This window comes from Pleurodeles waltl, chromosome 11 (assembly GCF_031143425.1).
Source record: "Pleurodeles waltl isolate 20211129_DDA chromosome 11, aPleWal1.hap1.20221129, whole genome shotgun sequence".
Classification (NCBI taxonomy): domain Eukaryota; kingdom Metazoa; phylum Chordata; class Amphibia; order Caudata; family Salamandridae; genus Pleurodeles; species Pleurodeles waltl.
In genome coordinates this window covers 36,087,076-36,114,661 of record NC_090450.1, presented here as the reverse complement: position 1 = coordinate 36,114,661, position 27,586 = coordinate 36,087,076, and the positions used below count along the sequence as shown (strand labels likewise).

The 27,586-nt window shown below is 45.1% G+C and overlaps 1 protein-coding gene across 1 annotated transcript in view; it reads right to left on the bottom strand.

Annotated features, from left to right (window-relative positions):
* Window positions 1-27,586, bottom strand: part of EEF1AKMT4 (EEF1A lysine methyltransferase 4) — a 164,968-nt gene that overhangs the window by 84,689 nt on the left and 52,693 nt on the right. The window contains exon 2 of the mRNA XM_069212961.1: window positions 15,382-15,665. Coding sequence (XP_069069062.1) covers window positions 15,382-15,665 — 284 coding nt within the window. The remainder of the gene's footprint in view (window positions 1-15,381; window positions 15,666-27,586) is intronic.

Genomic DNA, 27,586 nt, shown 5'->3' with positions numbered 1-27,586 from the left:
CGCCACTGACCAGGAGGCCGCGCGGGCTCTGCGGCGCTGCCGTCGCCATGACAACGGCTGACTCATCCCAGCAAAGTGAGTGAAGTCTGGGGAAGGATTTTACACCTTAATAGGCAAGAGGGGCTGCAAAGTTAACCCGTTCCTGCCAGTACCCGGCCTAGTACCAGGCTGGCTAGTTGTAAACCGGCACAGGGAGAGAGGTTACCGCAAGAAGAGCATCTCCCTGGAGCCAGAGGGAGGAGATGGGCAGCACATTCTGCCCTCTGCACCTGTCCAGTGAGATGGTCCTTCCAGAAACGGAGGTCCAGGAGGCCAGCATCACACAAAGAAAAGCTAATCTCCTCCAGTGCACCCCTTATCAAGCAGCCGCAATAGGAGGTCGCAACCCAGCTCCCACAATGCACCTGCCACACCCCTTCTCTACCAGTAATGGAATTCGCATACTGGCTTTAGCTCCATAGTAAGAAACCTCATCTCCGACTTCCCAAAGCTCATATATCCCAGTACTGAGCTCTGGCCAATGTTCCACCAATGCACCTCAATCCTGACCTGCCCTGCCACCTTCTATCCCAGTGGTGGAGGTCACAGCCTGCTCTGCCAAAACACCTTAATCAGGGGCTCTCGCGCCCTAACTATTCCAGGAATGATCTCTAAACAATGCTTCACCAATGTAACTCAGTCTTGTCCAGCAACATCCATACTTTTCTATTACGGTGACCCAAATTACAGCCTGCCAAGGCACCCAGCCCACAACATTAACAAGATATCCTCTTCAGGTATTGTAACCACAAACAACTTCAACATTCCATTAAACCACATCACCTTCTGCTCTCACAGTGTACCTCACACTTCCCTGCAATTCTAAGACTGGTGGGGCCCACATACCTCAGTCCACTACTAAGCTGGAACCACACACACCTCTGCCAATGCACCTGACCTGCCTTAATTTTGTGAATGACACACAGATGTTAGCTCTTTGGGCACTTTCTCCTATTCACATAGGAGGAACAGTGCCTGGATACCTGGCGGGTGACCAGCAGCGCTCTACAAATCCACCTCACGTTACATTACAGATCTCCCAAAGAACCTCATTCTTGGCTTGCCACTCCAGTGGTGAGGACCAGGCGCAAATCTGACAGTGATGCTCAATCCAACCTGGTGTTAATATTGAGATTGACAATCAGATCTGTCAATGCACCTCAATCTTGGAATGTAATTCCAATATGGGAAAGTGCACATGGATCAGACAATCAACTTCTATATTGATCTTCGTAAATTCACCTCAATGTCCCTCAATTTTTATATATAAATCCATTTCCTATTACAATATAGTACATTTCCTGTCAATGCACCCTGCTCGTTAGCTGCAGTATTCCTTTATTCCAGTTCCCTGACCCATATGGAGCTCTGCTAAAAGGCTTCCATAAAGACCTACAGCTGCCTCGAGTACTGAAATACGGGGGCCCACTGAGCTCCATCAGTGCCCTACATAACTTATAGCTTTCTGTGAGATATATTGAGGGCTTGGAACACAGATAATAAAGGAAACAGCTCTCAGAGGCCACAGGCCTGTCAGAGCTAAGAATCTAAGCCTTTATTGACCCTAGTAGAAAGTAAGAAAGGCAAAAAAATACAGGAGGACCTACCTTTGTCTGGGGTCTGAGATGTGCCCCTAAAAGTTTTTATAATAACATTTGTATAGTGCTTTGATGTGATTTATTTGGCCTTGGCGTGCTCTCAGCAGTCTAGGGTGACATTCTTCATATTTCTGAGTTGTCTTGTATTCTGTGGTCATTGTAGGAAGGTGCCATTGTGTCTGTGACGTCAGTACAGTTCAGAAGACAGTGTGACCCTGGGACAGAGTCTGCTGACCACTGTCCTTCTCGGGTCATGATTCCTGCAAGTACAGATGTTGGGATTGCTTGGAGGAAGGAGAGCCCTGCTTGCTATGAGACAGGGGTCCTGGACGGAACCCTACAGAGGAACCTGCCAGACAGGAGTCATCAAACCAGCAGCTTAAGGACTTTTGAGGAGTGGTGAAGGAGAAAAGGCATCAACTCCCATCTGCCCTGCTTGGGGACCAGGGGAAGGATCACCACCTACAGCGTCCTGTGGTGAGCCCTTTAGTCCCTGTCCCCACCGTGTATCCATAGTTGCCTCCGTTGGACCCCAAGGATATCTTAGCGTCATCCCCTGGCCTGGAGATTGTCGAAGAAGTAGGTAAGTGAAACTTTGCTGACCTTGGCAGAAGAAACCATGTGCAGATCGTAGGTTGAAGAGACATCTGTGGTTGAACCATTGGTTGAGCTCTCTCTCCTCACAATGTCCTCAGAGTTGTGGACACACAGCTGGTGAGGGAAAATCTAGAGACACTGCCCTTAAACCCCCACATTTCTGCGTGATGGAGAATCCAAACTACAACAGCCGTCGCTGAGTATTAACACAAGTGAAGAAACTTTTTTAGACCAGGGTGAGTAAGGAAAGACCTCCCTGCAGCACCAAACAGAAGAAGCGCGCCTAAGTCACAATTGAGATCTGTGATGCCAACACTGAATAAACGTTGAAAAACATGCCTCCATTTTTTCTAAATAAGACAAAGAAGGACAAAACTGGCTCAGTTTGGCAGAACGAAAATCGGTGTCCCAGGTCTTCTGGTGTGAACGGCAAAGTGTCTGGTCTCGATGGGGTAAGAATGAGCTTCCTTAATGGACCAATGGCGTGAACCACTGCGCCAAAGTGGAGGAACTGGTATATAAAGCCCGTGGGGTGCACACCAAACAAGCCAAAATATGGGGCTCTTGGCTCAACTTTGCTACCGCACTGCAATTCCACTGTCATAGGTGATACCATCGTTGACAGTGTAATATGATGGCAATTTTGGAATGTATGGCTGAACCTTGACGCCGCCTACAAAGTAATAAAATGATTTGTCGTGTTTGTGTACTTGAAGTTCACAAAACTGCCTTGTAATTGATTCTTACTATACATTTAAAACCAATAAAAGTATTGTATATAGAAAAAAAGAATGAGCTTCTTTTAATCAATTCAATTATGAATTTCCTAGCGTCAACTGCTTAAGATGGTTGGGACGGTTTTTTTTCCTATAGGGTTGAAAGTCAGTTGTATGTTCGAATGCATGAAATAAGACATCACAATTAAGTGGGGGTGAAAATCCTGGTGGAACTTCATAAGTGGCTGTCACAAGAGAGGAATGAAAATGGAAATCCTCTTCTTGCAGATAGGATGCTCTAAGAAGAATTAACATCCTGGCAGGCCACATCCTTAAGTCCTATTTACAACTGTCACAGGGTTAGGACAGGGTGGTCCGCACTGACGGAAGGTGCTAAGGCTTCTAGTAGCAATTGTGTTGCCGTGGTCTACTCCAGTAATCAATGAGAGCAGACAACTACATCTGATCCATCTTCCATGACTGCCGAAAGCCTGCCCACCTCAGGTCAACAAGTAGGCAATCTGGAATGAAGACTGGCCATGATACTACTGGTTTTCTCACCTGGTGTTTGGAAACTGGAGGTGCTAATCACTGTATATTTTAGGTTCAGCAGATGATGCTGTCAATGCCATTTTGAAGCATAAAGGAACAGGGTCTGTTCTAAACACAAGGTTAGTGGAAGATAATGGAAATTGTGCGTCGGAGTCTACTGTGTATTAAAATAGGGAATCCATGCATTTGATTGTAATGCAAGTCCTTACCAGGGAAAACTCTTAACTAGAATGTATCTGCTAAAAGAAGGATGTAGGAGTCTAGAATAAGGTGGAAAACAATGCAGGAGGTCATAGAGTCCTTGGAGGATGCATAGAATAGATCCCATAAGGGGTTACTCTCAATTTAGCAGTCCACAGCAGTAACTTTAAGAAAGAAGAGTTAAGTTAGTTATGTAACACCTGTGAAGGCATTCTCTGGATGCACCCTGCTGTCAGATACCAGCAATAACAATTTAAAAAGCTCCTTTTCAGGAGCCGACGCTTTCAGAATTCACTAGGCGTAAAATTCTTTTTTTTCTTGTCTTATTAGATGGGCCTTTCTCTGCCAGCCTTAGTAGTCTTACTTGGTATTCGATGCACAATTTGCATCCCGGTTGCTTTTCGAACGGTTTCGCTTCCTTTTACCATGGAAAAAGCCATTTCAAAAGATATGTTTTTTTAAATGATGACATGGGTTTGGTAGGAAATCATCTGTTCAACTCTTAACAGACTAGTCGGGTACACGGCTCTGACCTCACCATGATCACCGGACTATTCACGATCCATAGCAGGATCTTAAGAGAAAATGTAATAATTATCTAACCTACAGACTACTTCTTTGGGGATGGATTCCCAACATCTTATTTCTATCAAGGCATGTGAGGCAGTGGGCTCCCACCCTCTTTGTGTTTGAAAAGGCTCCCTAATGAGCGGACAACCTCTGGCTGATGCACCTCCAGAGAGTGGTGCAGAGACATGGGAAGACTTTGGACAGCATTTCCAGCACCCCAAAACAAGGTGTTGCTATCTACTGAAGAAGGACAACTTTCCTGAAACACTTATCTAGAGATACACAACACTGGCTGCACCAACAAGGGTGAAAAACAAAAGACTGTCACTGAAGTAAATGTTATTATGCACTGCATTTACCATGATGCATTGGGGCGAGCTGAGTGTTGGGATGTGGGGCACGGTGCCACCTCCCTCTTCTTATTTCTACCCCAGGACTGATCTGGATACAGATTAAAGGGGCATGAGAATTAACATTGAAAATAAATGGCGGTTGTCAACCAAACATCGTTAATTTGAGCAGGTGTCGAGCATCGGCGCTCATTTTTGGGGTCTGGGTCTTGCTTTTCATCATCAGACATTGACCAAGAGCAGGAAAAGCTAGAAAAGGGAGAAAAAAGAATGAACAGAATGATAGGAAAACAGTGACAAACGGGGAACGCAGGGTGAAAAAAAGAGTCTGCAAGAGTGAGATAAAGAGATAGGAAGTGTAGAGTGGTGGAAGAAAGAGGCAGGAGGTGGAATCAAGACTAGGCCGGCTCAGTACTCATTTGGAAACCCTGGTGGTGGACACCTATGAAATGCTTTGGGCTTCTGTACTTATGTTTTTTTCACAAAATAAGCAATGCACTTCTCAATTCCAAGAGGGTGTGGCTGCTGGGCGGCCCTACTCACTGCTGACTTTAAGGGACCCCCACCCCGGGGACCTCAAACTGTGGGCACAAGGCCCAGAGGAGGTCGGGAGAGTGGAGACGTGCATTGCTTTTGTGGCGAGAGTGTCCCCTTTAATGAGAACACATGCACAACTGACATTCAGGCACAAATCAGAAATATTCCTGACAGTTCTTGAAAACTTGTGACACTATTTGATGGCACCCTTCGTGAGGCCTAAATTTAGCAAGTAATTCACAGTTAGCGGTGCATACCACTGCACTTAACTTGCCAATCACCGACTATTACTCAGATACTCTGCTAAAGAAAACAGATATTTTGACTTTGTTATAGATTTTATCAAACTGCTTTTTTTCTTGTCTACTGCGGTGCGGCTGGTTTTGTGAACATTTATTTGTGAAGTTATATTTAGTAGAACTTTGTAATCACTGCTTCTCGTAGGCCGTGGCAGTAATTTTCGATCCACAGTACACAACTTCCTTCTAAGCCAATAGAGCAATTAAAGGTGATGTGTTCCTGTGGTGTCGAATATGGTATCACATCATGGACAAAAATAAGCCTTGTCCCCATAAAAACAGGGCTGGTGCCCATTCTCCACCTCCCTGCACATTTTCGGCATCGAAGGGCTCCTTCTACCCTGTTTGGGGGTTCCCTTAAGTTATAAACACTTCTGCAAGTGCAGGTAGGGCTGGGCGGGTGACAGAATTAGAAGATTGCCCTCAATATCTTCAATGCTGGAGAAGGACTCCAAAGCAACCCAGGAACATTTTGTAATAGAAGACCTTTATTGACTAAAGAACCACAACATGCAAATCTTACACTAGCGAGTTTTTTTCGGGGGGGGGGTGGGGGGTAGGGGGGGCTCCTTCTAAGTGCAAAGTTAGAAGAATCACATAAACCCCAAAGCTGCATTTGTGCTTTATTCTGTGCAGGTTCCCCTTGGTGGCTTCAAGTTTGGCACTGTTCTAGGACCTTGAGAAGTGGTACCCATCTTGGAATGCCCCCTTTTTCAGGAGGAAGGGTGGTGGTCGGTTTGTCTCTGCTTTATAGTTGCTAGAACAGGCTTTGAAGAAAATGGATGCCAAAAGGAGCACCCTGTGTCGACCCATCTTATGAGTAGCGACAGATGTTATCGTATTTCTTCATTGATTTGATGTGGCGAGTGGAGGCATTAAGGATTCTTTATGGAGGAGTTCAGGAGGCATCACAAATACTAGTCGGATCTCCTACTCTTCTTGTGGTAAAGGTCCAGGGCGTGGGCAGTCAGTGTCAAGTCTACTTTGGGAAGATATCACTTGACCCTGCTGTCTGTATTTCCTTTACAATATAGGTTCAAGTTCAGGGTTTCTTAGTGATTTTACGTGTGGGGAGTTGTGCTCTGAAACATCCAGGTTTTGTTGTAGTTTCAGTATTGGGCTTGGACTTGTCTGGTGTTGTCGAAGATAAAGTTGAACTACATCTCGTTCAATTACAGCCTGAGAGGTCAGCACTTCACTCCATGATGGGCTGCGGAGGACGGTCAATGACATTAGTTGTGGAGACTGGTAAACTTATACGTCGGATCCTGAATCCACCACTGGAATGGGATACACTGAGCGCTTCCAAGTGCAGGGAGAAGTCACAAGGAAGAGGGTGTATCCTGGTGGACTGCAGTCCATTGTCTGCTCAAGAAATCTGGAGATGCCAATAGGAACAACTAGGCTTGTTTATTGTGAGTGAATGTCACCCAAGCTTAAATGTGATGATGACTGCTTGATGGTCGATTGCACGGCTGAGATGTTGAGTAGGACAGGGATGCAGCAATCATCCTATGAGCAACGGGGATGGCATCATAAACAATCTGGATAGCAGCTACCACTATGGTTGAGTGAGGTCTGAAGCAGGACTGATAGTCATGTAGAAGTCTAAGTTGATCTGTTCCTATAGATGAATGGGATTGCTTTGTCTATTGTCGTTCAGGTGACCAACAAATGGGTGAGGGAGAGTAGCTGGTTGGCTCTTTTTAGTAGCAGGAGAATCTGCCCTCTTTCGATTGTGTCCCGGAACATGCCTTACAGGAGGGTGACATCAACTATGAAGAGAGTTCCCAGGATGATTGAGGCGAACATGTCACCTTTGTAGGTGGCTAGCTTTACTTCTACAAGATTGCCTGCAACGCTTGTCGTTGAAAACATTCTAAAGGGTGGGTCATTGACACATAGGTTGTGGTTCCATTAGTGGTGTGGTGACCTTCTGTTTAGTGCTGTAAGTGTGTTGTTAGATGATGTTGATTTTATCTATGAAGAGTGTGTTCATGGCATTGCATTTGTTTGATGAGTAGTGCGTGGAGGAAGCTCATAAGACAGATGGAGTGTTTGGTGCATGTGAACTTGCTTCTGTTAGAGGCTTCTGTAAAGACGAAATATGTATTAGGATGTTTCAAATGCAGAGGTATATTTTCTGAATGTGGAGCAGAAACTCTGGAGTTGAACAGGCCACCGGTGAAGTGTGTTTTGTGGGATTTCCTTGTAGGTTTATGGAATGGAGATTCAATTCTGATGAATTTCTGGATGCTCCAGGCAGTGAAGTGCTTTGATGTCGTACTTTCTTTGCAGCATGGATATTGATATTGGGTATGAGTCACTTTGAGAGAATCCAGAAGTGAGCAGACACTGGTTGTGAACTGCATAGCAGTTGCCAGAGTGATTAGTTCTTGTTTGTTTGTACAGATTGGGACTCCTGAGAAGATGAGAAGAGCAATAATAATGCTGAGTCACCCATAGTTATTTGGAAAGCGCTGGTTGGAGATTGTTAAATCGCCGGCCCCAGTTTAGTTGAGACGCTCGATGGCACTAAAGAGACACTATATTATATATTTATCATATAAAGTTAAAGTCTGTGGCTGTAACTCTGGTTATAATGGCTATAGGGTGTGGACTTTTGTTTTATTAACTAATAATTTTGTTTCTTTTTGATGAAAAAGCATGAATCTGGTAGCAGCTTAATACATGGGCCATGGTTTCAAATTTTTCTTCACACATTAAAGGGAAAGGGAAGACAACGATATTGTAGGTAGAGTGGTACTAGGTGGGAGTGCCCACTGCATGGTTTATAGACATGCTCCTTTGCCTGTCAGTACCCACTTGCATGTATTGTTAATTCTAAGGTTTGATTTTTGGCCCATGTGTCAATCAATCAATCAATCGGAGTATTTGTAAAGCGCACTACTCACCCATGAGGGTCTCAAGGCACTGAGGGGAGCGGGGAGGGACACATGCTAGACACTCTAGCATGTGCACAAAGGCCTTGACATGACTTAACATGAGGAGGTCCTCGAATTGTCCCGTAACCTGCAGGGGTGCATCAAGGGTACCCTAATTTACATCCATCCCTCTCATGAGTTTAACTTATAGAGGAGGTGGGAGCGTAACATGTTTGGAGAATAAGTAGCCAGTAGTGTAACAAAACTTAAAAAAGATCCTCCCTGCAAAATACACGGGGGGTGCCCCTGGAGAGTGCACAGTGTGCCCGTGCACAGTGTACCAGTGTGGAGTGTGGCTCCCTGGAGCCTGGGCCCACCAGCACAGCAAGGGTTGCGGGGACTAATATTACGCCACTGTTTATAGTGTGAGCAGACCTTTTAATCTGAGTCATTGGAGTGGATGCTGGTGGCCTACTCATGCAAAGTTATGTCGCTTACAGAGTTCCCTGTGTTAACATCTTGCGTTGTACATTTGTGATGTGTGCAAGTGTACCAGAGTCATAGAGGCCAGCAGGATCCAATTTGGATACTATTGACCTGGCGTTGCACAAGACAGAGGTGAGGTTCAGTTCTCAAACGTAGAAGTGTATTGATCACATTCCTGAAGCTGGCGGGAGGAGTTCTAGACATGGAAGTGAGGGGAGTGGAGGCAGGGCTCCTTTAGATATCCCATCAGGCCTTTTGCTTAGCAAAGAGCTACTGATAAGTCTTTCTGAACACTGCTATTGATGGAGGGTATAGGTGAACCTATGTTGTGCAAGGTGAGGAAACCTTTAGGTGAGGCCTGGCCTATTTCCTGATTGCTCCTTCGGTTGGGCTGATTGATTGAAACCTCACAGCTCATTGCGCCTCTGATATGATTGCTCCATATCCGAAACTACCCTCTACACAAAGGCTGTTGCTGGAGAACAACCAATAAATGACAATTGAAAGAGGAACTGCCCTAAACTGCTTCTACGGTTTAAGGATATGTATGGGTTTACATCTTTTTTGACATTTGTGTCTGGAGTCCCACTTATTGTTCCAGTTCCAAATCCTCTGTGGGCAAGAGATGAAGTGCTCCACAGCGGACTGCTGTACAAGCTCTGCTCGTGTATGCCTGACCGCCAGACTCCCAGAGGGAAGGGGACATTACCTGAAGTCTGGTTCTCTTGTGTAAGAACTGTTCACCAGCTCTCAAGGGTCTAGAAACCAGCCTGCCTGCTGAGAGAGGAAAGCAGCCTGCCAACCCTGCAGAACAACTGACTGTCCAGGAGGAGCGAGGTGCAGCATGACGGTGATGTGGTCTCCCAGAAGAGGTAAACTGTGGAAAGCAATCTGCGTGCCCAAGGGCTGTCAGGCAGAAGTCTCTTCCATCTGTGGGGCAGGGATGAAGATCGCTGGAGTCCTGTAGACGCTCTGATACTCAACGATGTGAACTGAGCCGCTGTGCCGGAAGAGAAGTTGCAATGTGACCTGAGCTACTGTGCCAACAAAGAAGTTGCAGCGTGACCCGAGTTACTGCACCCAAAGACAAACCGCAGAGTGATGTGAGTAAGAACTGCGCTGGGCCTTGCCACCTGAGCAAGACTGGCCTGCGCAAGGCTGCATTATCCCAAGACCATACCGGTGTGGCCGGACCATCCTAGATCCAGGTGGCCCTGTGAGGGCTACGCAGAACTTTGAATGCCTGCTTTCTCAGCTTGTGTGTAATCCAGAGTCTCCAGGAACACACACCCCGGCCCGTGAGGAGCCGCCCCAGCCATGGAGGAAGTGCTGGCTCATTTTTCCACAAAAACAGGGCAGTAGGCTGGCACAAGAAGCGGCGATCGGCCACAGAAGTGCCAGACCCAAACACGAACTGAGAAGTCTTGCTTGGTGGGTTAAAGTGAACTGTGAGAGAGACATTGCGCATTGTGAGAGTATGAAAGTAATCTGCACCATAGGCTAACCACACTTGGCATTGACCCGTAAGGGAGGGACCCAGGCCAACACCCGGGAGGGACCCAGGCCAACACCCGGGAGGGACCCAGGCCAACACCCAGAAAGGGGACAGACAACTCCAAGCTCCCTGGACATTACGGTGCATTTTATTCATGTCGTACTGGTAATATTTGGGAAGCACAGGGTGGGCAATCAATTATTATGCCCGTGAGTTGAGTGCTGAGCTCAAGCGCCCCTACACTACCACTCCGAGAAGCCTGTGATTGCTTGCCATCTCGATCACCGAGAGTTAAGTGCTGAAGGGGTTGTACTTGACCCAGTTTGCAGAGCCATAGTAAGGAGGACCCTGGCCCATCAGAGGCAGACAACCTCATTCCTCGCTATCAGGTCCAGCAGCCACTGCTTGCCCATTGTCCTCCAAACATGGTCTGACAAGGGGTTTAAAAGATCAGTTTACCATTGTAACCTCCACAAGATTGTTTTACTCTTTTCTACTAGTTTTTACATGGAGAGGAACTTTACTCAGAATAGATCCTTACTGATGTTCTTCAGTAGCTACAGAGTCCTATTTTAGTGGCAGAAGGAGCCCTGGTAAGTGCATATCACACCAGAACAAAAACAGTTAACTTTCTTTGTATGGTGCACGATGGGTCGGGGGCACACTTGCACACTAGCACCATCCGCAGGATGCCCAACTCGTGGAGAAGCAACAATACGGCTATAACGTGAGTCACCAGGCATTTTTGTTTTTTAATAATTGAAGCGTAGGGTCAGATTCCTAACACATTTGTTTGAATTGGCAATATTGAGCTCAGATATCAGCTCTTTTTCATAATCCCCCATCAACTGCCCACTTTTTCAGAATCAGTGCAATTCACTGGACTTGCCAGGGCCTACTTCTAAGATACAGGCCGGGGACCGCGGAAGTACCGCCAACAGGCTGGCGGTGCTTCCTGGGCCATTCTGACCACGGCGGTAAAGCCGCGGTCAGAAAAGGGCAACCAGCGTTTTCCCGCCGGTTTACCCCTGGCCCAAGGAATCCGCCATGGCGGCGCTGCTTGCAGCACCGCCATGGGGATTCCGACCCCCTTCCCGCCATGGATGGTGGGAACGGGTGTCGTGGGGCCCCTGCACTGCCCCTGCACTGCCCATGCCACTGGCATGGGCAGTGCAGGGGCCCCCTCACAGGGCCCCATAATGATTTTCAGTGTCTGCAAAGCAGACACTGAAAATCGCGACGGGTGCCACTGCACCCGTCGCACACCAGCAACTCCACCGGCTCGATTCGGAGCCGGCTTCATCGTTGCTGGGGCTTTCCCGCTGGGCCCAGCGGGAAAGTCAGAATGACCGCCGCGGTCATTTGACCGCGGTACGGTCTTTTGGCGGTTCCCGTCAGGCGGGCGGCTTCCGCCGCCCGCTGGGGTTGGAATGACCCCCTAAGAGTCCAGAGAGAGGGATATTCAGGATTTGCTGCTGTGGACAAGTAAATCTTCTCGGTCTCTGCCAGATCCTGGAATACTGTAAATAACACTAGTTTAACTTCACCACTGCCCTTTAATTGCCTCTCCGGTGGCCAATGTATCAGAAGTTGAGTGCTGTTGTATCAGTCATTTGGTCTTGCATTGGATCAGACTCACTACCGGTGCGCACTTGGTACAAAATGGGGTTGGTACTCAATATTTTCAACAGCTGCCTTTAGCTCAGATTTGGTGCCCCGGATCCTCTGCAGAGCTGCCAGCCTTTGACTCATGATATCCAATAGGACAAGTGCTTTGGCATGTGGGCGATACAGTTCTTTATAGAACCCTCTGGTTAAACAAGATGTATTCATTCACTTCACAGTCAGAAACAAAAGACAACCTCCGGTCAGAGAAACTGGAGTGTTGCCTGTTTGCAGTAATTGCGTAATCTTGTAGCTCAAGGGTCTGTATTACGCATTTCTCATGTAGGCTTTTCTTTCAGGAATAATTACAAGGCTTGGCTATGCTTGATGGAAAGATACCAGGCATTGTGGTAAGGACAACTTCATACATCTTCAAAAGGGTAATTAGTTCTGTGGAATCATTAGCTCAGGGACAGAGCAAAGGCCAGAAGCAGTAGTGAAACCTCAGAGGGACAGCAAGGGACATACTCACAGGGAGGTTGTACCGGCAGGAGGGACGGATGTGGACATCCGCTTAGAATTGTTGTAGAAATCCCTGAAGCGGGACTGGCCCTTGTGATAGGTTTGGAAGATGGGTGCAATAACTAGGGACATGTTGCATGATTATTGACAAACAAGAGCTGCTTCTCTTGAAGATAAAGCTTTACGGGAAAGTTGGAAGGTCTTCAAGGTGTGTTGAAGGACAAGCTCTTAGGGTGGTTTTGGAGAGGGATTTCTGAAAGCCTTGGCCTTGTGGGTAGGTTAAGAAGGTGATGTAGAGAAGACCTTGGCAGCCTAAGTACGAAAAGGGAGAGAAATCTAGGAGGTACTGAAAGAGCCAGACTCAAGAGAAGATTGGAGAGATCTTTGCACCAGCTCTGTGATGAGGTTCAGCTGTAATTGTGAACCAATGAAACGTGCAAGTAAGCACATATGCCAGTTAATGAGGTATCTGAAGTACATGAGTAGGCCGAACTGTGAAGAAGGCTGGAGAGAACACCGGGATAAAGACAGGACATGGTATTAAAAATGATTGGTGGTACCTCAGAGGTACAAGAAGGAAACCATCATAATGTCACCGTCAGTAGCCAGATTGCTTTGTGCGTTGGGTGATGCAGAAGTATTGCTTAATTTGTGCTTGTTGTTTCCGGTGCTGAGCACCGGCACTTATTTTTGAGGGCCGGCGCTTAGTCTTCTGCCTCAAGCATTTACTGCGCGCAAAAGACACGTTTGGGAAAGACGGAGGAAGAAAAAAATGAAAAAGCGTCACTATGGGAGAAAGCAGAAAGCTGCAGGTGAGCTGAAGGGGCAGGGAGTGGCTGTAAATGGATTGAAGAGGTCCGAGATGGCTTTAGGATTACGCTGCCTCAGTATTCGGTGTTCGCACATTTAATTGCAGCAGCTGCGTGTTTAAGAGGGGGGGCTTTGGGCACCGGCACCTTTTTATTTACAAATTAAGCACTGTGCAGAAGTGTCCTGTGATGGAGCATGCCTAGACCGATGCAACGGGTGAAACATGGGTGTCCCACATGCACTTCAGCACAGGCAGAGATCTATCTGTGCCAACACTTCACTATGCACCCAACTGGGCCAATTTGTTACTGCTACCCTGCAGATGCACTGCTCATCGTACTACAAGATTGGTCGGTACTGCATTTACCCTGTTCTATCAGACTTCCTGGTGATGAAAAAAATCCGGCCCCTGACCATATCGGTACCCCGGATTTCCAGTAAGCTCCAAACAACATACTCCACAAGCTTTGCCCTCTTTCAATCACCTGTCAGTATTAAAGACTTTGGAAATCAGATTGCACCTTTGTCATATCATGCAGTCTTTTGTATTTTTTAATATAGCATTTACACCCGAGAGGTTAATTTAGGGTGGTACATTAGGTCATTGGTAGTAAAACTGCTTCACAGGAAGGTAATTCATGGGACAGTACATTACGTACAACGTATTTTGCACATATTTACATTTTTACATCCCATTATCAATTGATAGCATTCACAATGTAATGCATGAGAAAATAACCTGCCTAACAGAATCCTGTAGGTCAGGTAGCGAAGCCAGGTTCAGAACCGCGGTCTCAGAGGGAACATCACTTACAACGCGGGAGATGCAACGAGATGCATTTACCACGATGACTTCACAACACATGTGTGTTTAGCACGCATGGCTTTACCATGCATGCCTTTACCACGAATATACCTTTACTACGCATGCCTATACAAAGAATTTTATTGTAAAGGCTTGAATGGTAAACGTGTATGCGTGGTAAAGGTTCTGAAGGTAAGGTCAGGTAAGTATTAAGTGGGCTGTGTGATTATATATGTAGTTTTAGGGTGGTTAATGATTATTTGTGCTAAATACATTTTTAAGTTTTAGGGTGGATATGGGATTTGGGGTGGCGAGGGCCTTTTTAGGGTGGATATGGCTTTTTCGGTGGCAAGGGCATTTTTGAGTTTTAGAGAGTGTATGGGTTTTTAGGGTGGTAAGGGCATTTTTAGGTTTTAGGGTGGGTATGTGCTTTGGGGTGGTAAACGCATTTTTAGGTTTCAGGGTGGGCATTGGTTTTGGGGTGGTAAGGGTATTTTTAGGTTTTGGGGTGGTAAGGGCATTTTTAGGTTTTAGGGTGGATATAGGTTTGGGGTGGTAAGAGTATTTTTAGGTTTTAGGGTGGGTATGGGTTTTGGGGTGTAAGGGCATTTTTACGTTTTGGGGTGGGTATGGGATTTGGGGTGGTAAGGGCATTTTTAGGTTTTAGGGTGGATATAGGTTTGGGGTGGTAAGGGAATTTTTAGGTTTTAGGGTGGGTATGGGGTAGTAAGGGCATTTTTAGGTTTTAGGGTGGGTATGGGTTTTCGGGTGGTAAGGGCATTTTTAGGTTTTAGGGTGGGTATGGATTTTCGGGTGGTAAGGACATTTTTAGGTTTTAGGGTGGGTATGGGATTTGGGGTTGTAAGGGGTGTTTAGGTTTTAGGGTGGGTATGGGTTCTGGGGTGGAAAGGTAGGGTTGTTTGTGTGTGTGTGTGTACATGTACACACACACACATATATACACATATATATAGAAATGTACACACACACATATATATATACACAAATATATAGAAAACTATATATTTCATATATGCATATATTCACACAAACACACACACACACACACACACATAAAATGTATGTTATACTTACCTCTACTATTTACCATGCATATGCCTTTACCAACTATGCCTTTACTATGAAATTTGCGTGGTAAAAGCATATGCGTGGTAAAAACATTTTGTGGTAAGTGCATGCGTGGTAATGACCATGCATTATGAAGGCATGCGTTGTTCCACCATACATCCGTTTTCAGGATCTCAATGTCAGCAACTGAGCCAGTAACCCACATTTCCCCCCATCTCTCCTCACCTCTTTCAAAACTTGGTCGAGGAGTGCTGCCGTTTGCGGCGACACATTCCAAGGATCTCGTTCTTCCACCATCATGGCGTCCAAGGTGCCCTTCTCCAGCACTACATCAAAGCTCTCATTAGGGAAGGCCAGCGCTCGAGCGTCCATGATGGTCCAGACCATTCCGTGGCAGTGGGCGTGGCGCCGGCTCATAGCCTCTATGCACACTGGTGAGTAATCGATGTTGGTGATGGAGGTGTAGCCCTTCTGGAACAGGTCATAACTCAGAGAGCTGTCTCCACAACCTGGAAGAAAGAGTTGTGTGTCAGTGTCCACACTTCAGCAGGTGTTGTGGTCAGTGAAGTGGTGACAGGCCAACCAATCCATAGACCTACCACTTAGACTAAACGTTACAATGAAAAAGTGCAACACATGGTGCTGGGCAGTGGCAGCCCTTTTCAATAGTTAACTGGCCACCTTTCAGTCCCCGAATGCTGCTTTCAGCTATAACACTGATACTGATGAGGTTAAACTTTTGCCCATATGCTATTATTATGCTAAGATTAATAAACAGAGTAGAAATACTGCCCCTGAATGTGCTGCATTATGCCACATAATTTTCCTTGCCTTGCTGCATAATTCAGATAAATCCGCTGCATAATTGGCCCGCCCTCCTACCCCGCTGTATAGTTTCAGTGGTCCTGGTCACAGTAGATGGCATGTACTGCACAGTTGACATGAAGAACACAAAGATGGCTTGTTCATCAGAGCACCATGCAGTGGGGAAGTTCAGGCCTCAGGTAAAAGAAAGAGCGAGGCTTCCTCGTGGATTCACCAGGTAGGAAGACAAAAGAAGAAAATGCCTTAACATTCAGACTCATAATAACAGGTGGTGTTACAGACACCCACCTACAGCTGGAAAAATAACAAATGTTAATAAATGCTTACATAATGTGCACTGATTGAAATCAACTGTATTTTATACAAATGAGTGTTATCAGCATATTATGGGACCATATAGTCCAGTATACATGGATCACGTGGACCCCATGTAGCCGACATGTGATTTCTTGTATGGTAACCAGATGTGATTGACAATACTTATTAAATTAAACAAAAATACTGCGATTTCTCTAAAATAAAAGATTAGTCCATGATGCCTGTTGATGGGTGTCATATTCCATATTTGTTGCTGTTGTTGAATCAAAACCAGGGTTAAGTGATGGTGGGACTGGAGGCAAATATGAACTGAATGTGCTCAAACACGGGTCACACAAACAAAATAAAATTGAGGTTAGAAAAACTAGCCTTTCTGAAATCTATAGGAATGTATTTTTCCCAACCACAGGCCCTAAATGTACCTCTGAAACTGGCCCTATGCACTGCCCTTTATGAGCTCATTTTACACGTAAGCACACCTCTCATCTGGAAGACAATCAAGCATTTGCAATGCAATGGGTCTCGCATTTGCTCGAGTTAGAGCTGTTACCTTTGTATACTCCTAACCGGACTTTTCTTGCCACATAAATTGAAAATTAATAGTAAAATAGCTTCACATAAGCGAGCCGATTCAAAGCGCCATGGCCGCCATGAGCATGAGCGTGAAGGAGACACACAAAAGGAAAAAGAAGTTTGCTCGCTGTCAAAGTTATCGACAGAAGTGCAATTAGCCATGTAACAGGGTCGATGTCCAAGGCGGTAACCAAACCGCCCTAAGGATGGACAAAGGTAAAGCATTTACCAATGATAGCAAAGGATTTTTAAAAGGGCAAGCCTATAAACGAGCAATAGTGATGGGCGTGAGGTGGGCGTGGTTAAAAGCCCTCACAGATAACAACACATCGGACAAGCAGCGCTTCCGCCCTGCTATGCTCGACCTAAAAATGAGGGTGATATTTTCTCAGGGTTGAGACCACCCACGGCCGGTCATATTGGAGCTAGCATTCATTTCCATGGTGGACATTTTTCAACTTTGGATCTCTTTCAAAGTCTTATAGAAAAGTAAGGTTAGTCAGAGCAAGGTACATTTTAAAGACCATTTTGAAAGTAAGTTTTGCAGGGGGGAAGGGAAGGGGTGGGGGATCAAGTCTTCTTCCAATAAAAAGTGAGAAAAGACCCTGTCTCATTAGCACAAGTAATATTGCTTAATATTGATTTTTTAGAAGGGCTGCCCAGGTTCGTTTGAATATTTTGGTCCCTATCACAAATGGGCCATAGTATTCCCATCAGTGGGCATGGCCCTGATTGCTTGTGCCATTGTCAGAATGAGACAATTCGGGGCAGATGTATGAAGCTTTTTTTCGTTCACCGATTATGTGAATTGAGCCATTTGCGTATGTAAAAAATGATTTTTTGTATGTACCAAGCCAAAATTGCAATTCGGTAACCTGTTTCCGAATAGCAATTTGGTATTGTGAATCGTGTTTGAAAGGGGCGTGTTTAGGACGTCCCTTCTTAATACTAATTCGCATTGGTATGTATAAATGTTTTGCGACTGAAATTAGGTCGCAAATCATTCGCATTTTATCAGCAACTCAAAGTTGGTGGTAACCCAGTCGCACATGGGAAGGGGTCCCCAAGGGACCCTTTCCCCTTTGAGAATGGTTGTAAAAATATTATTTTAAAGCACACTGTGGTACCATGGACTACTGCCTACTTTTAAAAAATGAAAAGAAAACTTTTCTTATTTTTTTTTTTTTTTTAAATGCATCCCGTTTTTCTGTCAGGAAAACGGGCTGCATTTAAAAATTTTTTTATTTAAAAACAAATCACAGACATGGTGGTCTGCTGGCCCCAGTAGGCCACCATCCCTGTGATTTTTGGGATTCCCATTGGGTCACAAACTTAGACCTACCTCCTTAATATTCATGAGATAGGTCTATTTGCGACCCACTGGGAATCACAAAAAGTGTTAAACACACTTTAGTACATTAGTGTTTGCGATTACCAAATAGCGATTTACAAAAATTTGCTATTTGGTAATCGCAAACACTAATGTTAGTACATCTGGTCCTTCATGAGGAACTTACTACACCCAGGTGAGTAACAGGTGCATTTAACTCTGCACACCCACCAGTTTTCCTCAGGTTAACTGTGCCACGTCAAACCTGACCAAATATACCAGAGGAAAAGGGCCAGTCATTTCTAAGATATATGGACTCATTGAATTCCACATGCTAGGCCTCACTTTAAAATGAGAACTGCGAAAGGAAGGTATCTCCAGGTCCTGGTAAATACCTTACCCTGCGGTGCCGGTATTTACTGGAACAGAAATGGATTAAATATTGCTTTCAATGAAGCTGAGCGCATCTTCCATGGGAAATGCTTCATAACAGAGGCAAATAGTGCAATTTAAAGCAAGTAAGCTTGGAGAGAGGTGCACAGGAATTTCCTCCAGAGGTAACATGATTTTGAAAAAGGTGTGCTTTATAAGCGTTTCAAATGCTGCATTTTAAGGTCGAGATAATGTTATCTTTGCTGTTGAGCGCCAGGTCAATAGGTTATTTATGTGATAATGGTATGAAGATTGCCACTAACAAACAGGATGGAGTAACAAGCATTGGCAAAGCCAATAGGTTTTGCTCATGCAAAATCTATTAACTTTGTCAATGTTTTTTTATATATTGCAGAGCAGGTAAGCGGCTGTAAAGTATTACTTAAAGTTTTTTTTTAAAAGGCGCTGTGACACATACAATGAATCTTGGCCTCTGATAGATGAAAGGTTGCATCAGGATTCAAGCCTGTGTCCTTCAGATCACACACTGTTCTCTACGGTGGATTCATTAGACTTTTGAGACATTTTATTGGATCAGGGGTAGAAAGAGCTTGCAAAGCATTAACCAATAATAAAATTTCAAGACCTCAAACTCTTCTATTTAATTTAACTTGTTAACACTAATACAGTTTTACTTATATTCAATTTAAAAGTGTAAATATTTGTTTATTTTAAATATTATTTTCGATAGGGTGTTCCATGAAGACACAGCCTCCATTTTCTATGGGAGTGCGGGCCATGCCTGGTGCTAGACTCACTCCAAGGATGAGTTTGAGCACATTTACTACTGTGTTGAGACATTTCTGGCTGTAATAACATTATTAGTGTAATTTGAGAGTAGCAATGGGATAACTTTTTTGTGTGGGAGTTTATGTTTGCATGTGCCTCCCCCATACTTGTTAGAAGTATTTGCTTAACTATAGTGCAATGCAGCACAGCAACCAAGGTTCCTGCACTGCGTGTATGAGCAGCACAGAGACATATTTACTAATTATGGCCTGCTGCTACTCACTTCCTGAGTTATTAACAGTGGCTGGGATGAACTCAAGCATTCCATCCATCATTTGTTTGTATACGTTAGTGTGTCACCCTAAGTGGGATGAGTATGCCCAAACTTGGGTCTTGTACACACTGTGCCACTGGAACCAAGCTATAACAGGCTGATGAGTCCTACCTAGGGGAAACCGATACTGGGTTGCTTCTGTCTGGGTTCAGGGAGGACCTGGGCTGCCGCTTCAGGCTGGCCTGTTCCCACTGGAACAGGCTCAAGACTGATTTGCATATGGCTGGATCTAGACAGAGGTGGCACAGTGTGCAAAATAATGATGGACTGGCATGCGGCCACAGGTAATTACTAATGTCTGAGAATAATTCAAGCATTCTTTCCATCACTTTTGTGTATTCTTTAGTGTGTCACCCTAAGTGGGACGAGTACGCTTAGAGGTGGGTCCCGTGCATACTGTGTCACTGGAACCAAGCTAAACCTTGCTGATGAGCCCTAACTAGGGCGAAATTGGTCCTGGGTTGATTGTGTTCCAGTTCAGAGAGGACCTGGTCTGGCAGTTTGGGCTGGAATTTTCCCACTGGAACAAGATCGAGGCTGATCTGCATAAGTCTGGATCCAAACTGAAATGGCACGGTGCGCCAAACAACAATGGACTGGGATGTGCCTGAGTATTTACCAGTGGCTGAGATTAGTTCAGGCGTTCCATGGTAACTTCAGTGAGCCTCACTAACAAGCAGCCGAGTGTCATGCACATACCTTTCTACCATAGGCCATGTACTGAATGGTACCCTCCCACTACAAAACTCTATGCAACAACAAACCCATCCTTGCCCCTCCCAAAACCCCTCCCATTTAGGGGTAAGTATCCCCCATTTCCCAACCACTCCTTCTTATCCTTTCTACATTTACTTCCAAACATGTACCTACTTGCTCAGTGATATCTGCACATGTGGTGGTGATCTACACACATACATCGTAGGAGTGCTGGCAGCCGGTAGGTTTAGGAATTACAGTTTGTATACATTAGTTGTTCTCCTGTAATGCTACTAAACATACTACGTAATGCAGTTTGTGAATTGGATCGAAAGGCAAAGAGAAAGCCTCATCGAGTTCTCAAAAATATAAAGTCCTCCTTTTTCACTGTTCCTCTCTACTCATACTCGCACCGATAGCAGAGCAGGGGGAACCGGAGTGAGAGAAGGAGGCAGAAGTGATGGAAGGAGAGAAGGAGGATGAGAGCGCAGAGAGTGGATGCAGGAGAGGGAAGGAAGAAAGCAAGGGAGGGAGGGCGAAAGTTAAAAATAACGAGGGAAAGAGCAGACTGGGTGAGGAGTGGGTACCATGTCACACTGTGGCTATTTCAAAGCCCTGAGTAGGAGGCATGTCCAGCCTGGACCGGCTATCTATGAGGTACACGCCACCCACCGAGCTGCCTCCTAACACCTGAATAATGGTTTCATTATCTGCCAATTCAAAGGGACATGTTTTATCGATCAGGAAAGGATGACTCAGAGCAGGCTGGTCTCAAAGCAGTCCTAGACCTAATCCCATAAGCAATTTTACCAAGCAAAAAGAAATAAGGCGCATGTGTCATGTCGCTGCCTAGCAAAGGCCATCCCCCTCACACTCATAAAAAAAACATATTTTTCTGGGAGATCCGGGAGGTCCTGGAATTGCCAAGAATTTGTAAGATGGTTTACCACTGGGGTCCAGGGCCACAGTACTGGTGCACTCCACACTGGATAGCCAAGAGACTCCCTGTTGGCACCTGACTCTCTCAAGGTAGTGAAGGCAAACAGTCAAGACTTACTCTGGGAGTCGGGGGACTTAGAGACTCACATTCAGCATGACACAACAGAGCACACACATGCTTTTAGGTCCATTAAATGTTATAGGTGAAAAAAAGCACACTGATGACACATAAGTAAATGAAAGACGAAGAAAACTAGAAGGGCCCATGTCACAATCCCAGACATCTTCCTAGCTTCCTTGCGCTACCTGCTATAATACTGGTACACATAAATATATTAGTCACCTATTTATATTCTTAGCGCTAACATTAACCTAGTAAATAATTACATGTAAAAAAATGTAACTAAAACTACTTTCATAAAAAACTAGCTAGTAAACTAACTCTAAATTGCACTAAATATATAACTCTTGTTGTGATCCAATGCTTACTCAAACCCTACTTAAAAGAATTATTGAATTAAATGAGTTAAATATAATTAAAATGATAAGTAATGTTATTTTGAAACTAACCTTAAACATTACTGTAACACATGCCTTAACCCAAACCCTACTTCATACAAAATCACATTATTTAAAATTATTTCGAAACAATTAATTTTGTAATATTTTTATGTCCCATTGCTCGTTTATATTCAGTTTTAAATGTGGTTTCTTGATGTTTGTGTGAAATGTGGGCATACCTCAGAAAATGCTAAATTAATCAAAGGTGTAAGGGAGGTCAATGTTGGCTGAAGGCGCAAACACATCAAAGAAGGAGCTGAAAACCAGGAGGAAGGCCGTTTGGCCAACCCTCGTAGTTTCGTGTATCTTGGAGCGCAGTCTCATGAAGGTCAATGAGGAAGCTTCCACCTATGCCAACAAAGGAAAGAAATCTCCAGAGCATTCAAGAGACAGAAGAGGAGGCCCAAGGCATGTGCCCAAATCCCATTCCTTCCAGAGTTGTCAGCTGTCCCTACTGGAAGATCCTGGATAACGCAAAGGAACTCGAGGACATTTAAGACTGTTCATAGAGGAAACTTAGGAGAGGTTTTCAAGCAAAAGTGTTTCACTAGATCAAGAAGACTGTGGTTTCTTGGAAGAACTGTGGCCTCAAACAGAGCGTTACGAGACAGGCGAGTTTGTTTGAGGTGTACTGGGTGATATAAAGTAAAAACTGAGACACAACCTAAACATAAGTTTGAGACCTGTAGTACCTTGATATAATATGTTTTCCTCTGATGGTCACTGGATATTCCTTTAGCAGATCATGAAGATATGAAGAACACAGAAGAGAGGTTGTCAAAGGTTTTTACTGTTAAAAGGTGGGCAGATGAGTCCAAAGAATCTGCAGAAGTTCCTGGGATCCACAGCAATACGGCAGAAGAGAGAAAAGTTACAGCCAATGGTGTGTGGGTTCATCATGGGGTAAGAATGGATACTGGTCTATCATCACATTGCTGTATATGGAAGACACTACCAGATCCCATAAGGCATTTCCCCTTTGTAGGTAAATGATACCCAAGATGGCCAAACCTCGGCTCAGCATCTTTAATGGGATTTGAAGATCTGTGGTTGCCTCCATGTTTAACTAGTTTGCCCCACTGACCACAATTTAGGTTTAACCATCTGGCAGAATCTTGAACTCTGTGGCTTTTTATGGGATTCCTAGATCTTATGGCTGCCTTTGGAAACACTGATAGGACTTTCCTATAAAGCAGTTTTTTTCTGATATTGGAACCCTTCGTGACGCCTACAGAACAGCGCTAAAAAGGATTGTATTTAGGCCTGATAAGGATTTTATGTTATAGAAAGAGAATGTCTTATTAGGATTACTGTTTTTGCAAACAAATTATGCTGCAAATAGTTGCTGTTTAATGTTCCTACAAGAATCAGAGCTCCACCTGTTCATAAGTCTAGGATTAATTTCCAGGAAGCGGTGTATCTCACCAAAGTAGGGTATTCTATGGTGGGACATCTAAGGCCCTATTAACACAGAGCCTGCGACCAGCATGCCCCTTTCACCTGGATTTCCAGACTCTAATGCTACAAGGCTTTGTTGCTATTTTGTGGATCCGTAAGATCAAGCGTAAGGTTACGCGTGGAGTTGCCCTCCCTAGGCCAATAAGGGACCTAAGGAAGTATTTTTACGCAACGCTCAGAGAGTCTTAATTGCAATGGCCTCATAATTCCACACCATAAAGGGCTGACTCCCTTGCTGGGGTCTTGTAGATTTCCACAGCTGGTACTACAAGGGCCCAGTTGGCTTCTTTTCGCAAATTTACATATTGCCTTAGATCTCTGCTTCACCGCAGTTGTACGTTTTGAGATCTGCAGATACCAAGACCCTTTGTCAGCTAGTCTAATACCTAAGTAATCAAACTCTTTCACTTTTTCGAATGGTTCATCCTCCACTTTAAGCACCTTTCTCGACCTGCATCTCCAAGAGTAGGTCTTATATTTGGTTTTGGTGGTATTCATTTTGAGACCCTACTCTGCACAAAACTGGTAGAATCTAGCAATCAAGTTTTGTAAGCCCCTCCTGGTTTTAGACAACAAAGATGTGTTGTTTGCAAAATGGAGCACTGGGATTCTTTCCCCTGCCAGGGTGGGGTGGGGTGGGGGGGTTAACACAATTCGGCAAACAATTGACACAGTTGCTGATATTTAACAGAAAGAGTTTTGTCTCAAGATCACAGCCTTGGTGCACACCTTGGTCAACTGGGAAAGCCACAGTCAGTTCCGCATTAGTTCCACGCCTAGCTTTAGCAAAATTTCCCTTGTGAAGTATTTTAATTATGCTCAATAGGCTAACGGGGAACCCCCATTTCTTATTATCGTTGTTAATTCACTTTCAAGCTTCATGTCAACTTAAAAAGGTCCATATGACCAAGGGGTTGTGAATTACGTCCCTGTGCACTGTCATGCCAAATTGGGTTCAAGTTTTCACAAACTGGGTTCCAAGCAAGAGATGGCCTGCAGTTTAGTGTGGGAAATTTGCATAGAAGAACCTAAGCATTAATTAATTTTTGGCCCCAAAAGCATGGCCAGAAGCCAAAGGTATAATTTTTCGAGTCGGATACCAAGACCATTGCTCTATGCATAATTTCGAATGCAAAGGCAGCTAATGGAAGTGCTTGAAAATTGGGGTGAAAGGTCAAAATGTAACCCGATGATCAATCTTAACTAGTCGGACATCTTGGAGAGGAAATGCCAGGAAAACAGAATTTCCAATATCATTGAAGGACGAAGAAAAGGCTCGCGCAAGTGTATTAAAATAAAAAAATACAAAAAAGAATGCATTCCAGGTCCATTAAGTGTGAAATAAGCTGAAAACTCCCGAAGTTTGGGTGTGCAATTTACTCCAGATCCTAACGGGAAAGGACTGCGTGGGCAAAACAGTGTGGTGTGAGAAATAGATGTGCAAAATCACAAAAATACGGCTCTAAAAATGACCAGAAGCAGAGTACAAACGGTATTCCACCAGGTGCTTATTACATTGCACGCGGCCCTGGCACGCAGAATGTGCCCAAAGAACTTTTGGAAGATAGGAAATAAATAAAAAAAACTTTAATTGTGGCTTCCATGTCTGATGGGCCAGGGACAAATCAACCTATCTCCAAGAAATGTCCCAAAAGGGCCTGGCCACCTGGCAGAGGGCTGGGTCCTTTGCTCATTGGTTCCTATCTGGGTGTTTCTTGGAGAGCAGACCGCCATCTTTTATGTTTTCACTTGGTTAAATATGAGGAAGAATTAAGCCAACATGACACTATCACCTTGACAAGATCTGATGGCGCCTGTGTAGATCTGTGGCGTGAGGGTATATTTGTGTGCCATCAGCAGGGGCCGGATTTAGGCAGAGGCGAGAAGGGCCCAGGCCCAGGGTACCAATCACTGGAGGGGTGAAAAGCACTGTCTGCACAAAAGTTCGGCAAAGGGCAACATACCTCTCCCTGGCTCCAGTGATTCCATTTAAAGTGCTTCTAATGGCTTCAATGTGCTGCAGTCTCTCTTTTTAAGCACCCACTTTACTCACGTGACCCTCCTAAAAATATTTTAGTGTCTTGCAGGGAACCCTTAGGTGGCCTTGGAATGAGGGCGCCACACGTTTGGAAACTGCCATCTACAAACCCGCACACATGGGCACCTACTTATTCAAAGTGGGGTCACCTTAGCCCTTCTGCACCACAGGGCACCCCATTAATCCCTTGGGCAGACCCCACTCTCAGCACAACGCCCCCCCCCCCCCCAACTAGGAGTGATTCCTCACTCCCACCCGTCCCAAGAGCTCGCCCTTAGGTGACCCAGACCCCCCCCCCACCACACAAACACACACTCAGCGTCGCGCGCTTTGCTTCCCCTCATGGGTGACTCAGCGACGCATCAGACTCGTTCCGGTAATTTTCATCAACTCGATTAAGACGTTCAGTACAATATACACCCCCTCGGGCTGATTAGATTAGCGAGGGGGGGGGGCCTTCCGAGCACCGTCAATCCTGGGGTGGAGGAGCTTGTGCCACCGAGGGGCCTCGCACCCTCTCCGGAGCCATGTGAGCGGCCCTGGGTGCCACCCCCTCGCCAGAGTGCCAAACCCTTCAAAACGATATTCGCAGCACACTCCCACCTGTGATTGGTTTCTAGGCGCTTATAACCGGTGTTAACTATTACCCAACTCAATGCTGCTCATTTTAGAAACATAGGAAAGATGAAAGGTACTGGGCCTGGTGCGTACTGCAGGTGACCATCTACAAAATGCATTCCTTTTCATTGATTCATTTTGCTTTATTCTTCAAATTTAGCTGTAAAAGCAGTAAAGTCATAACATTTTTAATAAAAATGTAAAACAAAAGAATAAAATGTTGTGCATGAATACATATCAAGGTATAAGTGACATAGCATCACAACATGCCAAGAAACACTAATAAAAGGGAATAAGATAAAAGCCCTTAAACATAGGCCCATATTTGAAGATAAACTACGCTGTAGCCAGTAAACATATTGTAAGAACAGCAGGCACAAAAAATGATGGCTAAGGGGCTGATTATGAGTTTGGCGGTCATTGGAACGCAGTCACGTTGGATTCACCTCCTGCCGACTAGGCAGTCCGACAGCTGAATTACAATGTTGTCGGTGTGCAGACAGGAACACTACCTGTGGACCGCCGCCGCCAGCCAGTCGAAGACCGCCACCAAAGGCAGCAAGGGGAGAGCAGCTGTTAGAGGACAGTACGGACAAGGGGTCCACCATCGCGTTAATGAGTTGCCTTTCTGACGAGCCGACCGTGGCGGTGGGACAGCCTGCTTTTAGTTGGCGGAATGGAAGGATTTGGGGTGCATAATCATCCATTTCCTTACATCCCTGCAGTCACCCACGTAGATCACTTCCTCCAGGACCCCCTTCACCGCAGCAAACCTGATCCTGAGGAAAATGACCCTGTCGGCGCAGTAATTAATGTAAGTACATTTCGCTTTTCATCACCCATTGACTGGGCCGGGCATATATGGCCCGGATTCCCACATTGGGACAGTACTCGTACTAGGTATTTTTTATATGTGTCATGCCTGCGTGTATATATGACACTTGTTCAGTCTGAATGTACACACATGCATAGACACATATAAAATCTATCCACCGCCGTAAGTGACACCGGAGCTGGGTTGGCGGCTACATTCAAATACGTCGGCAGGAGACCGCCGACTCAGCAGTCTTCCTGTGCCCTCTCCGCGGCGGTACAGCGGTAAGACCATCAAACTCATAATCAGCCCCTAAGTATCCAGTCATTGCAAGGGCTAATATACCTATACAGGCAACTCGCAACAAAAATGAACTCCTAATGGTAAGACAATGGAAGTAGGGCTAGAATCACACCATTGTTCTGGATACTACGGCATATATTAGCCACTGGTGAACAGTAAATACCAGTTTCCCTGACCAATGTATTCAAGAGGGTCACTTGGCAACAGGATGGGCCTCTTCCCTTCTACAGGACGACACATTGTATTCTTCTGTATACAATTGCAGACAAGTTTTACAACATCTACTCAGCTATCATGATGAACGAGTTGCATTGACTTACCCAGCACAGAACCCGCCTAGATATCAATCTAGATCCATGCCAGAGTTTTGAGACCCCCACATACCATGGAGTTGCATGATGAAACAAGGAAACTCATTTACAAAGGCAGTGGTTATCGTAAAAACATGGCATGGATCTGGCG